Source organism: Syngnathoides biaculeatus, chromosome 20 (genome assembly GCF_019802595.1).
Source record: "Syngnathoides biaculeatus isolate LvHL_M chromosome 20, ASM1980259v1, whole genome shotgun sequence".
NCBI classification, from domain to species: Eukaryota; Metazoa; Chordata; class Actinopteri; order Syngnathiformes; family Syngnathidae; genus Syngnathoides; species Syngnathoides biaculeatus.
Window position 1 is genome coordinate 1,516,127 of NC_084659.1, and position 14,439 is coordinate 1,530,565.

Here is a 14,439-nt window from a genome sequence, read left to right on the forward strand (position 1 = left end):
AATTTTAAGTCAATGTACTCCCTGAGCCAAAAGGTTTGCCCAGAAACATCTTTATTTTGGGAAGTATGTGGAAACCAAGTAGTCGGAGCCTCTTTAGTACCCGCTTCGTCCTAGAACACCTCAAAGGCGCAGAACCTATCCCACGATCCTGTTCAGAGGAGATGCACCAAGAAATGATCCTGTAAGTCAGAGGTGTCAAAATCCTTTTTGGCCACAGGCCACATTGAAGTTAGTCTCGACTGTGAAACCATAGAAATCCTTAATCACCTCATCGTATTCAAAATTTATGAACTAGTGTTGGAATCAATCAAGGGGAATAGTTTTCAACTATTGTTCACATTTGGTAACACAAAAATGCTACTAATATCTCGTTATTTATATATGGCAATTTGGCACAAATTGTTTTGTCATCGCGGGCCAGATAACATCCTATCCCGGCCCGTATCTGGGCCCTGGGCCTTCGAGTTTGACACCAGTGCTGTAAGTGGTGAGGGCTGCAAGGGAGGAGGTGCTCATTCTCCATCTGAACCAGTGGGTGCAAGGTTTGGTTTCAGGGAGAGAAAAAGCGTAGAATTGTGGACTTTAGTGATCTCCTGAGCTAAAAAAAAAAAAAAAAAAAAAAAAAAAAGAAAAAAAGGATCAAAGTGCAACAGGTGATTTTTTTTTTTTTAATTGGTTACCTTTTCTCCAAGGAAAAACAAGATGCATTGGAGAGTGTGGGATTAAGTTTATTAATACAGTACAGGATTCTGGTCGTGGGGGGCAGGGTAAGAGTTCCAACTCTTCATCAAGGTTCAAACGAATGGATTCAACTTCAAATTATGATTCAGATTTTCAAACCAATGTTTCAAATTAAAAAATATTTTTCAAATTCATTAATGAATACAATAAAAACAACTCAAATTCAGTTCATGCTGGCACATACAGCAGATGACAACAAGTATTTAAAATCCATCCAGTTTCTGAGTCACTGATCCTCACAAGGGTTGCGGGAGTGCTGGCCGGGGTACAACCTCAACATGTCGTCAGCCAATCACAGGCACTGAAAAACATTTTTCTCAAATACATTTCTTAAGTACTGTTGACATGACAATTTTACCGGATGATGGGAATATCCAAAGTAATCCAGATGTTCAAACCAAGTAGAAAAAGAGAAATTAATCAGAATCTTTACTCTATTTAATTTAAAATGACAAGGAAAGTATTGAACACACCTTTCTTTCTTTTTTGTAAGAAACACTAAATTACAATGATAGCTATAGAGCTCATGCATGTGACGTCACCATTTTCAACCACGTCATATTGCCGGTCAAACAGCTACTCGACATTGTGTGAGACATTGAACCGGAAGAGAATATTTACAATACCCAAAACCTGTTGTGCTTTTGGCTGTTACAACAGACGACACATATTGAACAAGATAATTCTCTAGCATATCAGATGAAAAGCTCGAGAGGCCCCGTAGCTCAGTGGTTAGAGCACTGGTTTGGTAAACCAGGGGTTGTGGGTTCATATCCCACTGGGGCCTCCACTCCCTGAGAAGGGTTGCGTCAGGAAGGGCATCCGGCGTAAAAATTGTGCCAAACGTATATATGCGTCCATCTGAGATGATACGCTGTGGCGACCCCGAAAGGGACAAGCCGAAAGAAACACACACATCAGATGAAAAGCTCGATGGATTTCAGCAATTGACCCCTCCAAGAAATTGCGTCATCCGCGTCGCTGACCAATCAGAGGTCAGAGATCTGCATAAACCACGCCCCCTTTTTTTTTGCACTCACCGTTCCCTCAGACAACGTTGCATGGTCCAGTATAGCTTTCGTTAGCGTTTTATCGCGTATTTGGGTTCTTTAACAATAGATATGGTTAAGAGGTGTAGTCACGGACTTTATAACAGTGACGACAGGTATCCTGAAAGGCTAGTTGGTGGAGTTCAATTCGTACCCTTTCCAAAACCGAAGACCCAGTATGAAAAATGTCTTCGATGGATCAAACTTTGTGGAAGACAGTATCATCAACTGAATCCATCTAAAATGAACCGGAACAGAAGACCGAGTACAAAAAATGTCTTCGATGGATCAAACTTTGTGGAAGACCACATGATCAACTGAATCCATGAACCGGAACAGATATGTTTGCACGAAGGTAAGCCCTATATTTGATTTTCAATACATGTCTCATATAAATTAGCAGTTCTTAGCTTGCATAACATAGCTACGTGTGAATGATTGACACACTTGATCTGTGTTGAGCGATACTTTGCGATGATCTGACTGCACAAACGTGTCTCTTTGTTGGCGGTGAGCTAAGCTAAACCGGACTAGCAGTCCTAAAAGCTTTTGACGTGCACCGAGACACCAAGACTGACGGAAGGATGTTTGAGGACACTATAAAGTAGTGATAGTCGTACTCGGTCGGGACTTACGTAGGTTCGGCACTAATTCAAGAGTAATTATTGAGGGGAGCGCGTGACGTTACACAAAGAAAACGAGAGAAACAACTCGTAAATCAAGCCTCGCCTTCTTTTTTTCCTTCATACGGCGATTCACAAACGGCTATACAGATACACATACAGATTCTGCACCCAAGTGTGATATGTAACACGAAAAATTCGTCTTTGGGTTATAATATATTATGTGGCTTCTCGGTCTTCCTCTGACTCCGGAAAGATCTTGTGCTAATATCAATGGTTTTTCCGTCGATATGCATGTAAATACCATTGAAATACCCCTCGCTGAAATACTTGAAGCCCTGCTGTCTGCTTTTCAACGATATTTCACTGTTAGCTAAGAATGCGAGTGAGAAATCAGACGGTAAATCGGACACTTTCGCTCTATTCTTTTATTGCTGCGCTGCCATTTTTGCTAATTGTTTGTCGGACGTTAGCGCACGTGGCGTGACGTCACTTCAGGAGGCGTGGTTAAGTGCCCTGTACGGAGGGGTCAATTAAATGTGATTGATGGTGCCCAACCAAAGTACGCACACGCCTGTGTAACGATCTCTTCATTTCAGGTAGGAATTATTCTTCTCAATCTCAAATTCCCAAGAAGTATTTATAATGCCAAATTGGCTCATTTGATAACAATGTGTATTAAAAAGAAAAACTGTCACAGTGGTTTACAGAGGTTAAGTGTGGCCGCAATTGCTTCCGTGTACGTTCTGTAGAGACGACTCTGCCCCCCCCATTATAGTTAATGAATGCGAGTTTGTGTAAAACCAGGGGTCATTTATTTAAATATTAGTATTTGTATTGAATACTATCTGAAAAGATCGATGGATTTTGGCAGAGATTAACATGCAGCCGAACACACTTCCACATTCACGAGCCGTCTCCCTGTTGAGAACAGATCCAGCAACAAGGTATTTGTATGCGTCCAGACTTTTTGACGCTCTCAAACTTTTCTGTGTAAATCTCGACAACTGACTCACCAGATAGATGTGTATATACAGTTGTCTAAGACAAGCGGGAGCGAATTAACAGTCCAACTTCTTATCGGCGAAAACGTTGACTTCAGCATTAAATATGGATCCTCTGTGCCAAGTGTCTCATTTTCCCACGTACCTTTGTTTATTAGCACCTTTTAAATGTCTAACGCTATCGGACAAAACGCTGGATGTTTTGCTATAAGACCCTAACCCTAACCCTTTTGTTTCAACGGGATTAATTTGCAACAATGCTTTGTTTGACTGGCAGTATGGCATGTCACGTGATTTTATGACGTAGGTGCACAAGCTCTATATTTAGTGAGAAATATGTTGACGTGGTAAATACAATATTTGCCGTATTTCAGCCTATAGAAATGGCCCACAGTTACTAAACCGGACCAATATCGGGGCTAAAATTCCATTATCTGAGCTAAGCATAATGTATTTCTGTCAGCAGTAATATCATACGAGATACACTGCGCATAAAAAAAAAAAAAAAAAAATCACAGAAAATATTCATGCAAAGGAAAAAGTACACAAAATATAAAGGACAACATATGAATGAATACAACATATGAATACAAATGAAGGACAAAACTTTACCCAATTAAATGACCCAATATTATAAGAGTAAAGAATATTCTATAGCACACTACTGGAGCAATACAAGCAATACACAATCTAGAGAGTATTAAAATACTATAAAAAAAAATGCCCCCCCCCCCCCCAAAAAAAAAAAAAAAACCTCAGAATATATTATAAAAGTAAAAGTTTTTAGATGTAGCTAACAAATTTAATAACTGTCCATATTAGTAGTCACCGAAAAAATAAGCATCCTGTTGATTAATGCTAAGAAAGAAACTACATAATGCAAAACACTTCAAAATAAAATGCACAACTTTGATATTGATATGGTCTCGATAAAAGGTATTATAGAGAACAAATTCTTTTCAAACTGTTACTCCCCCACCCAAAAAATGAAAAGGTAATTCCTACATATAAAAAAAAATTAAAGCATTTTTTACAAGCAAGTTTACTAATACATTTACAACAATACAAAAAATAGAAAATGTGTGGTTCACTTACGTTAAAAACTTTAAGGAAAAGGAAAAAAAATGATGGAAAGAAATTGCATAAATCAAATTTTTGTGTTAAACTTCAGGGAAATGGTTGTACAGAATGGTTTATGATTAAAGACTATTTTGTTTTTCAATACTAATGAAAATTCAATCTGTAGTTATTTATTGTTTTGAAGGATTTTTTTTTAGGAGGTGGGGTTGGGTTGGTGGGTTAAAATCAGCATAGGCTTAAAAAACAAAAAAAACATGGCCTTCCCTTTGCCTGTAAACGAAAACTTGTCAAATAAATGTATTATTACCTAAACCAGGGGTGCCCAAATTTTTTTTGCCCCAAGATCTAATTTTCATCAGTGTATACAGCTACTAAAAAAAATAATAGTTTGGGGCGGACCACATAATTGGTCTCTCATAACGTAACAAAAGATCCGCGTACGTATGAAAGGCGTGCTAAATGTGTCGATGTGTGTGTCGGACGGCGTCGGGCTCGCCGGCGATGGCTGCTGCGTCGCTTCACCAGCGAAGGCTGCGCGTCGGGCTCGCAGATGGCAGCGACTCTGAAGAACGCTCCCGACAATGCCTCACTCACCCGCGTGCGATGACAACGCAGTAAAGCGCCCCAGCTCGACGGTGTTGTTCACAGACGTTAAAAAGTACAGCTGGACTGACGTCCAGGTTATTCAATAACATGACAGAAAGATCATAACATGGTGTCAGAGTGACAGAAGTATAACTGCAAACTCATGGGAAAGAAAAAGAAAAACTCACGGGAAAAAAAAAAAAAAATTAAACGAAGACCACAATGAGGCGTTCAGTGTACATCTCATCCAATTTACCAGATGCGAATAAACTGTTTTCGACCACGTGACTACATCCGGGGCACCTGGCCGTGTTGGATGGGTTCACTTTACTGACGTGCCATTCACTCTAATGCTTTTGCATGTAGACTGGAATTACACAAATGTGACGCATGATGGCTAAAAAGACTTTGTAAAGTTATCGGGGCTCATGAGCTGTTGTTTCAAGAAACCGTTACGACAATAAGTGTGCTTTGATCGACAATATCGACCCAAATGCCTTGGAGAAACACAAATGGAGCACACAACTGTGGGGGTTGGTAACCTATCCAGACATCTTGCACTATCTTCTCTTCTTGACAAGCGCTTGTACCGTGTACCAACTAAAGAATTACAAAGGTCTGGAGGCCTACAACCAATTCATCAATGGCTGGGTTCGTCATGCAGCGATACCCATTGTAAGCAACCTGTGTCTCCACACTGCTATGGTTAATGTAGTGCACAATGCAATTCAAATATGTACAGTCAGCAACAACAGAGGTGTAGATTATTATTTCCGTTTTTGTTACCGAGAGAGAGAGAAAGAGAGGTACCAAGTGTAGCCCGCACCTTTTTCTCTACTACCACAGCTACATTTTTAACTCAACTCACGAAACAAATCGCAGTGCGGTAACTCGTTTTTGTAAAGTTATTATAATAAAACGGAAAATACAGATTTTGGAGACATGCATTGCATTCACACACGGGTTTTATGTAGGCCCTTGGCCCAAAAGAATACTGCTCCTTCACAGAACTTAGTTATTGTTAAGTAGGTGCGAAATTGTAAAAGGTATCCAACTCTTACCAAGAACAAAATTCTCAGAGCAAACTCGGACGTAAGGGAATGACTTTGCTGCTAGATCGGGTCTGCTAATACGAGACAGCCACAGTTGTCACCATTTGGTTGCTAACTGCTCCATTTTCTCACACTGGTTCTTGATCACAGTTTTACAATGCCGACTTTCGTTTGAGCAACTGATAACATACCAGTGCACTCTTATTCGTACGCCTTTCTGAAATTATTCCTGCATATTTACTGTTTGTTTACTTGAATTCACCAAACCAAGAAGGCGCCCGCGTTCTAAATCAGAAGGTGTGTGACGTCAGTCGAAAACAGTCTATACTTGGACACTGACCGGAGACGAAGATAAGTTGCTAAAAACTTATTCCGAAAAATTCTCTGATTACCTCACTCCGAAAGCATACCCCATATTTGCTAAATATAAGTTTCATGAGAAGGTCCAAGGTAACTCTGAGTCATTTGAGCACTTTATGACAGAACTCAAGCTGTTGCTTAAAGACTATAACTACATAAACAGCAATGAGATGGTCAGAGACTGCATACTTTTTGGTACCAACTAACCTTGTGTGCATGAAAAGTTAATCAGCCAGGGGCCAGAGCGGGCATGCTCGAAAAAAGCAATCGACAGAGCCAGCTACCGCAAGTTATCAAAAGTGCAGCTAAAGGCTATGGCTAGCGACAGCCACGAGGTTCACGTTATCCACCGCAAACATGGAAAGCAAAATTTCACTTCAGGTGGTAGTAGGCATATTGACATCCCAATGACCTCCGTAAAGATGTGAAACAAGTGTGGAGGATACCACAGTAAATTAGCTGAATGTCCAGCAAAAGATATACAATGCCTGAAGCGCCAGACCCCTTTTTCTGTGTGTTCTTACAACCATAAGCCACACAATGAAATATATGATGAAAAGGCTGTAAGACGCTTACATGCAAGTCAATATTCACAAAAAGATCACAAAAGCACATGGGTTGTATTGTAGTTTTGGCATCCAGTGGGCATGGTAAACAAAAGTCATGTGACTCATGACGTCACGTGAAAAGTATCTATTGACGCACTGAGCACCCCAGACCTAATTTAAAGTCTTCTTTCTCACAGCGATTCTCACCAGCACAGTTGCGTGTCTTATCCCCATTCTGAGAAGATAATCTTTGTCCACAACTGGCACAGGCATAGATTTCTTTCCATTGTGTGTTCTTGTGTGCCTGTTTAAGCTTCCCTTCACCGAGAATCTTTGACCACAAACTGAGCAAACAAAAGGTTTCTCTCCGGTGTGCGTTCTGGTGTGTCTTTTCAAGTGTCCTTTCTGAGCGAATCTTTGGTCGCAAACAGAGCAGGGAAAAGGTTTATCACCAGTGTGGGTTCGTGTGTGTACTTCTAAGTGTCCCTTCTGAGTGAATCTTTGGGGACAAATGAAGCAAAAAAAAGGTTTCTCACCGTTGTGTGTTGCCATGTGTCTTTTTAGGCTTCCTTTCACAGTAAATCTTTGACTACAAATTGTGCAAGCAAAAGGTTTATCACCTGTGTGGGTTCTTGTGTGCATTGTTAAGCTTCCCTTTTGAGTGAATCTTTGACCGCAAACAGAGCAGCAAAAGTGTTTCTCACCAGTGTGCCTTCGTGTGTTACCAGTGTGGGTTCTTGTGTGTCTTTTCAAGCCTTCCTTCTCAGAGAATCTTTTACCACCAACTGAGCACACAAATGGTTTCTCCACAGTGTGAGTTCTTGTGTGAGTTTTTAGGTTTCCCTTCTTTGAGAATCTTTGGTTACAAACTAAACAGGCAAAAGGCTTCTCTCGAGTGTGTATTATCGTGTGCTTGATTAAATTTCCTTTTTCGGAGAATTTTTTACGACAAACTGAACAAGCAAAAGGTTTCTCACCAGTGTGTGTTATTTTGTGTCTCTTTAAGTGTCCATTCCGTGTGAATTTTTGTCCACAAACTGAACAAGCAAAAGGTTTCTCACCAGTGTGTATTCTCATGTGTTGTTTCAAATTCTTCTTGTCACGCAAAGTTTTCCCACACTGATAACATTTCCATCGTTTTTTGTCAGGGTGACAAGTCATCTCAACTCCAGACTGTTCGTCGTCATCAAAAGAGTGTGATGTGTCGTCACTGTCTGAAAGTGGCGCAAAGAGCCCATCTATCTGTGATTCTCCACACTGGACTTCTCCTTCACTCTCTCTTTTCATACGTTGACTTGAGCTGTTACTTGGAGGCTTCATTCCTCCGTTCTCTTGACTTTCATCTTCACGGTCCAAATGGACACCATTCAATGGAAACTTGGCTATATCCTCCTTCTCCTCCTTTTCTTGTTTAATGTAGGTGTATTCGTCGTCCTCTTCTTCTTTCACGTAAGAGAGTTGCGGCTCCTCGTCTTTAATGTAGGGGAACTCTTCCTCCTCCTGTTCCTCTTTGATGTGGGGAACCTCTGGTTCCGGCCACACAAGATCTTCCATGAGATCTGGAAGACAAACAAATATAGTTTAATGAAATCAATCGTGTTCTGACTTCAATAATGTGTACTGTGGTTTACATTTATATATACGTAAGGTTATCAGGAGAGCTACATGAGTAAATGATAATATTTCCACCAAAAAAATCTGCAACTCAAGATCAACAAAATGTGAAAAAGAGTAAAATCTGTTTTAGAAAAGTACCAATGGCATGGAAAGCTTACCAACTCCCGCATTTCTATTAAATCGCAAAAGAATACATTCCCCTCCAAAAATATTGGGACACAAAAGTAAATTCCTTCCTTCCTTCCTAAAATTTAGATAATCCAAGGATTTTTGTGTTACCAAACATCAACAGTAGTTGAAAAAACCATTACCCTTCTGATTCCAAAACTAGTTCATAAATTTCATGTGTAAATATGATGAGGAGATGAAAGATTTTTACTGTTTTAGTCATAACGGTCCTCTGATGGAAACCGGAACTACAATGTGGCCTATGACAAAAATGAGTTTTACACCCCTGATCTACATGAACTTCAAAATTCATTCTGCATCTGCCATCCTCAGTTAGAGCCCCCCCCCTTCAAAAAAAGACTACTGAGCTAATTTCAGTGTTAGCCCTGCAAACCCAAACCATAACATTAGCCACACATGCATATATACACAAATACATACCGAAATATATAAAAATATACAGTGTGGAAAAAGATTGCCAGCTACCAATTGTCCAAATTCTCCCACAAAAAAAAGATGAGGCCTGGAATTTCCAACATAAGTGTAGACCTCGTGGACCTACATCATCAAATGGACCTTTCCAACCTGTCAATCACTCGTACAATAATAGCCAATCAGATAGCCGCATTGTCTTCACCTCTGGCTTGACCCGCCCCTCTTGTCACCATGTCCCACGAGCAATGCTGGTTATCGGTCGCGTGCGGTAATGCAGCCCGATGGGGGCACAAACCAGTGCAATCTGTAGGCCGGTCCCTAGCCCGGATAAATGCAGAGGGTTGCGTCAGGAAGGGCATCCGGCGTAAAAACGATGCCAAACAAATATGAGCGTTCATCTAAAGAATCCCATACCGGATCGGTCGTGGCCCGGGTTAACAATGCTTGCCCCTGGCACTGCTAACCTGCAGGGCGACAGTGGAAATTCAGCTACTGTGGGTCGAAGACAAAGAAGAGGAGGAAACCGGATCCATCGTCAGAAGAAAAAGAGGAATGCACAGAGCCTACAACCGAGTGTAGGGACTTTGAATGTTGGGACTATGACAGGAAAAGCTCAGGAGTTGGTTGACATGATGATTAGGAGAAAGGTTGATATTCTGTGGATCCAGGAGAGCAGGTGGAAAGGTAGTAAGGCTAGAAGTTTAGGAGCGGGGTTTAAATTATTCTACCACGGAGTAGATGGGAAGAGAAATGGAGTAGGGGTTATTTTAAAGGAAGAGCTGGCTAAGAATGTCTTGGAGGTGAAAAGAGTTTCAGATCAAGTGATGAGACTAAAATTTGAAAATGAGGGTGTTATGTACAATGTGGTTAGCGGCTATGCGACCTACAGTTGAAAGAGAAATTCTGGAAGGAACTAGATGAACTAGTTCTGAGGATCCCAGACAGCGCGAGAGTTGTGATTGGTGCAGATTGTAATGGACATATTGGTCAAGGAAACAGGGGCAATGAAGAAATGATGGGTAAGTACGGCATCCAGGAAAGGAACTTTGAGGGACAGATGGTGGTGGACTTTGCAAAAAGGATGGAGATGGCTGTAGTGAACACTTACTTCCAGAAGAGGGAGGAACATATAGTGACCTACAAGAGCGGAGGTAGAAGCACGCAGGTGGATTATATTTTGTGCAGGCGATGTAATCTGAAGGAGGTTACTGACTGTAAAGTAGTGGTCGGGGAGAGTGTAGTTTGACAGCATAGGATGGTAGTGTGTAGGGTGACTCTGGTGGTGGGTAGGAAGATTAAGAAAACAAAGGTAGAGTAGAGAACCATGTGGTGGAAGCTGAGAAAGGAAGAATGTTGTGTGGCCTTTCGGAAAGAGGTGAGACAGGCTCTCGATGGACAGCAGAAGCTCCCGGAAGACTGGACAACGACAGCCAAGGTAATCAGAGAAACAGGCAGGAGAGTACTTGGTGTGTCTTTTGGTAGGAAAGGGGAGAAGGAGACTTGGTGGTGGAACCCCAAAATACAGGGAGTCATACAAGGAAAGAGATTAGCGAAGAAGAAGTGGGATACTGAGAGGACTGAGGAGAGGCGAAAGGAGTACATCGAGATGTGACGTAGGACAAGGTCGAGGTGGAAAAGGCTAAACAAGAGGCATATGAAGACATGTACACCAGGTTGGACACAAAAGAAGGAGAAAAGGATCTCTACAGGTTGGCCAAACAGAGGGATACAGATGGAAAGGATGTGCACCAGGTAATGGTGATTAAAGAAGGAGATGGAAATGTGTTGACTGGTGCCAGTAGTGTGCTAAATAGATGGAAAGAATACTTTGAGATGTTGATGAATGAAGAAAATGAGAAAGAAGGGAGAGTTGAAGAGGCAAGTGTGAAGGACCAGGAAGTGGCAATGATTACTAAGGGGGAAGTCAGAAAGGCACTACAAAGGATGAAAAATGGAAAGGCAGTTGGTCCTGATGACATAACGGGAGAGGTATGGAAGCAATTTGGAGAGATGGTTGTGGAGTTTTTGACCAACTTATTCAACAGAATACTAGCGGGCGAAAAGATGCCTGAAGAATGGAGGAAAAGTGTTCTATTTTTTTAAGTTTAAGGGTTTTTTTTTCCCCATTTTTAAGAACAAAGGGGATTTTCAGAGCTGTGGGAACTATAGAGGAATAAAGTTGATGAGCCACACAATGAAGTTATGGGAAAGAGTAGTGGAGGCTAGACTCAGGACAGAAGTAAGTATCTGCGAGCAACAGTATGGTTTTATGCCTAGAAAGAGTACCAAAGATGCATTATTTGCCTTGAGGATGCTAGTGGAAAAGTACAGAGAATATCAGAAGGAGCTACATTGTGTCTTTGTGGATCTGGAGAAAGCCCATGACAGAGTACCAAGAGAGGAACTGTGATACTGCATGCGTAAGTCTGGTGTGGCGGAGAAGTATGTTAAAATAGTACAGGACATGTATGATGGCAGCAGAACAATGGTGAGGTGTGCCTTAGGTGTGACAGAGGAATTTAAGGTGGAGGTGGGATTGCATCAGGGATCAGCTCTGAGCCCCTTCCTGTTTGCAGTGGTAATGGATAGGCTGACAGATGAGGTGAGACTGGAATCCCCTTGGACCATGATGTTCGCAGATGATATTGTGATATCCAGTGAAAGCAGGGAGCATGCAGAGGAACAATTAGAAAGATGGAGACATGCACTGGAAAGGAGAGGAATGAAGATTCGCCGAAGTAAAACAGAATATATGTGCGTGAATGAGAAAGGTGGAGGGGGAAGAGTGAGGCTACAGGGAGAAGAGATAGCAAGGGTAGACGACTTCAAATATTTAGGGTCAACAATCCAGAGCAATGGTGAGTGTGGTAAGGAAGTGAAGAAATGGGTCCAAGCAGGTTGGAACAGCTGGCGAAAGGTGTCTGGTGTGTTCTGTGACAGAAGAGTGTCTGCTAGGAAGAAGGGCAAAGTTTACAAAACAGTGGTGAGGCCAGCCATGATGTACGGATTAGAGACGGTGGCACTTAAGAAACAACAGGAAGCAGAACTGGAGGTGGCAGAAATGAAGATGTTGAGGTTCTTGCTCGGAGTGACCAGGTTGGATAGGATTAGAAATGAGCTCATTCGAGGGACAGCCAAAGTTGGATGTTTTGCTGACAAGGTTTGAGAGAGCAGACTTCGATGGTTTGGACATGTTCAGAGGCGAGAGAGTGAGTATATTGGTAGAAGGATGCTGAGGATGGAGCTCCCAGGCAAAAGAGCGAGAGGAAGACCAAAGAGAAGGTTTATGGATGTGGTGAGGGAAGACATGAGGGCAGTTGGGGTTAGAGACGAAGATGCAGGAGATAGGCTAAGATGGCAAAAGATGACACGATGTGGCGACCCCTAACGGGACAAGCCGAAAGGAAAAGAAGAAGAAGGTCGCGTGAGGTTGGAAAAGTTGATGTTACAAACAAAATGGTCTTCAGATGCGCTTGGGGAACATGCAATTTTGATAAAAGATATACGGCTCGGTTACAAGGGGCCCGGTTGATTAATTTTCCAAAGCCTAAAGCACAGTTGACGTTTGAAAGTGTAGAAAAGTCTGGCTGCATAAAAATACTTCGTTGCTGGATCTGTCCTCAATCAAGAATAAATCCCAAATAGTGATGGAACCACTCAGATTTTTTCAATACAAATACCAATATTTAAATAAATGACCCGAGGTTTTACACAGGAGGCCCCATAGCTCAGTGGTTAGAGCACTGGTTTGGAAAACCAGGGGTTGCGTAAAAATTGTGCCAAACATATGTGCGTTCATCTGAGATGACACGCTGTGGCGACCCCGAAAGGGACAAGCCGAAAGAAAACACACACACACACCCGAGGTTTTACACAAAATCGCATTCATTAACTATGATTAGAAGAAGAAGAAAAAAAAAGACAGAGACGGCTCCTCCGTACACGAAGCGTGTTGCGGCCACACGTTAAACTTCTCTGTGACAGACTTTTTTTTTTTATAATGCATTTTTCTCAAATGAGTCCAATGCGTATTTAAAAAAAGAAAATAAACCACTGGGATTGGCTTCAGCCCTTTTCGGTAAACCACTGTGTGACCGACAGGGTGTGGAAAATCAGGTCATTGGGTAACAAATGTTGATCAATGACATCCTTACAACGTATGGTCTGGACTTTTTGTCATTAGATGAAACAAGGTTAACAGAAAGTAGCTGTAATACCATTTTAAATGAGGCAACACCAGCAGATCTTAATTTTATGAACAAGTGTCATACAGGGAAAAAAGGTGGTGGTATTGCTGTTATTTTTAAATCATTATTTCAATGTAAAGAAATTATACTGGGTGATTTTCGCTTTTTTGAATATCTCTGGGGTTTTTTTTATAGTTAAAGGTGACCCAAAGGTTATAGTTTTAATCATTTATAGACCTCCAATATACAATGGAAAATGTATGGAGGATTTTTCAGAACTGCTGTCAATTATTTATACTGACTACAACTACTTTGTCATAACCGGGGACTTTAACATTCATGTTGACAATAACATGGAAAAAATATCCAAAGAACTTTCTGCAATACTAGAAATGTTTGACCTCTCTCAACATATTAAGAGTCCAACTCACACTCAGGGTCACATTTTAGACCTGGTCATCTCAAAGGATGTTGAAAATCAACAGACAGTGTCTTTGTCATTTTAACCAAGAGTTAGTTAGAACTAGACAGCAACACATTTTTGAAATCATCAGTAAGAACCTCAACAATACTTGTGCTCTATTCGCTGTGGTTGACAAGCTTACACCCCCCCCCCAAATCAGATAGATCCAGAACTCGTAACAGCTGACAAATGCAATGAGTTTGCCAGTTATTTTAGTGGAAAAATACAATCCATCGGGTCAAATGTCAGCACAAATCATCAAAAAGATAGAATGATCTCACATTTGAAGCCACCCAGAGAAAACTCTATTAACTTGTTAGAATTTGATACAGTTGACCAAAAAAACTGTGTAGAAAACTGTTCAGCAGTTGAAACCATCAAAGAACTGTCTCAACTCAATACCATCTGACTTTTTCAAAACTAGTGTGAAGTCAGTGCTACCTGATTTGCAGCAAATAATCAATTGCTCACTTCAGTCTGGTGAGTTTCCCAAAGCTCTAAAAGTAGATGCTGTTAAGCCTCTAATA

At 41.3% G+C, this 14,439-nt stretch overlaps 1 protein-coding gene across 9 annotated transcripts in view; it reads right to left on the reverse strand.

The window, feature by feature from the left end:
• Positions 1-707: 707 nt before the first annotated feature.
• The window catches only part of LOC133493288 (zinc finger protein OZF-like), a 50,502-nt gene continuing 36,770 nt past the window's right edge, over positions 708-14,439 (reverse strand). For all 9 annotated transcript variants that reach the window (XM_061806498.1, XM_061806492.1, XM_061806496.1 and 6 more), the window contains one exon: positions 708-8,601. In XM_061806498.1, the coding sequence (XP_061662482.1) occupies positions 7,214-8,601 (1,388 nt within the window). In that variant the 3' untranslated portion in view covers positions 708-7,213. The remainder of the gene's footprint in view (positions 8,602-14,439) is intronic.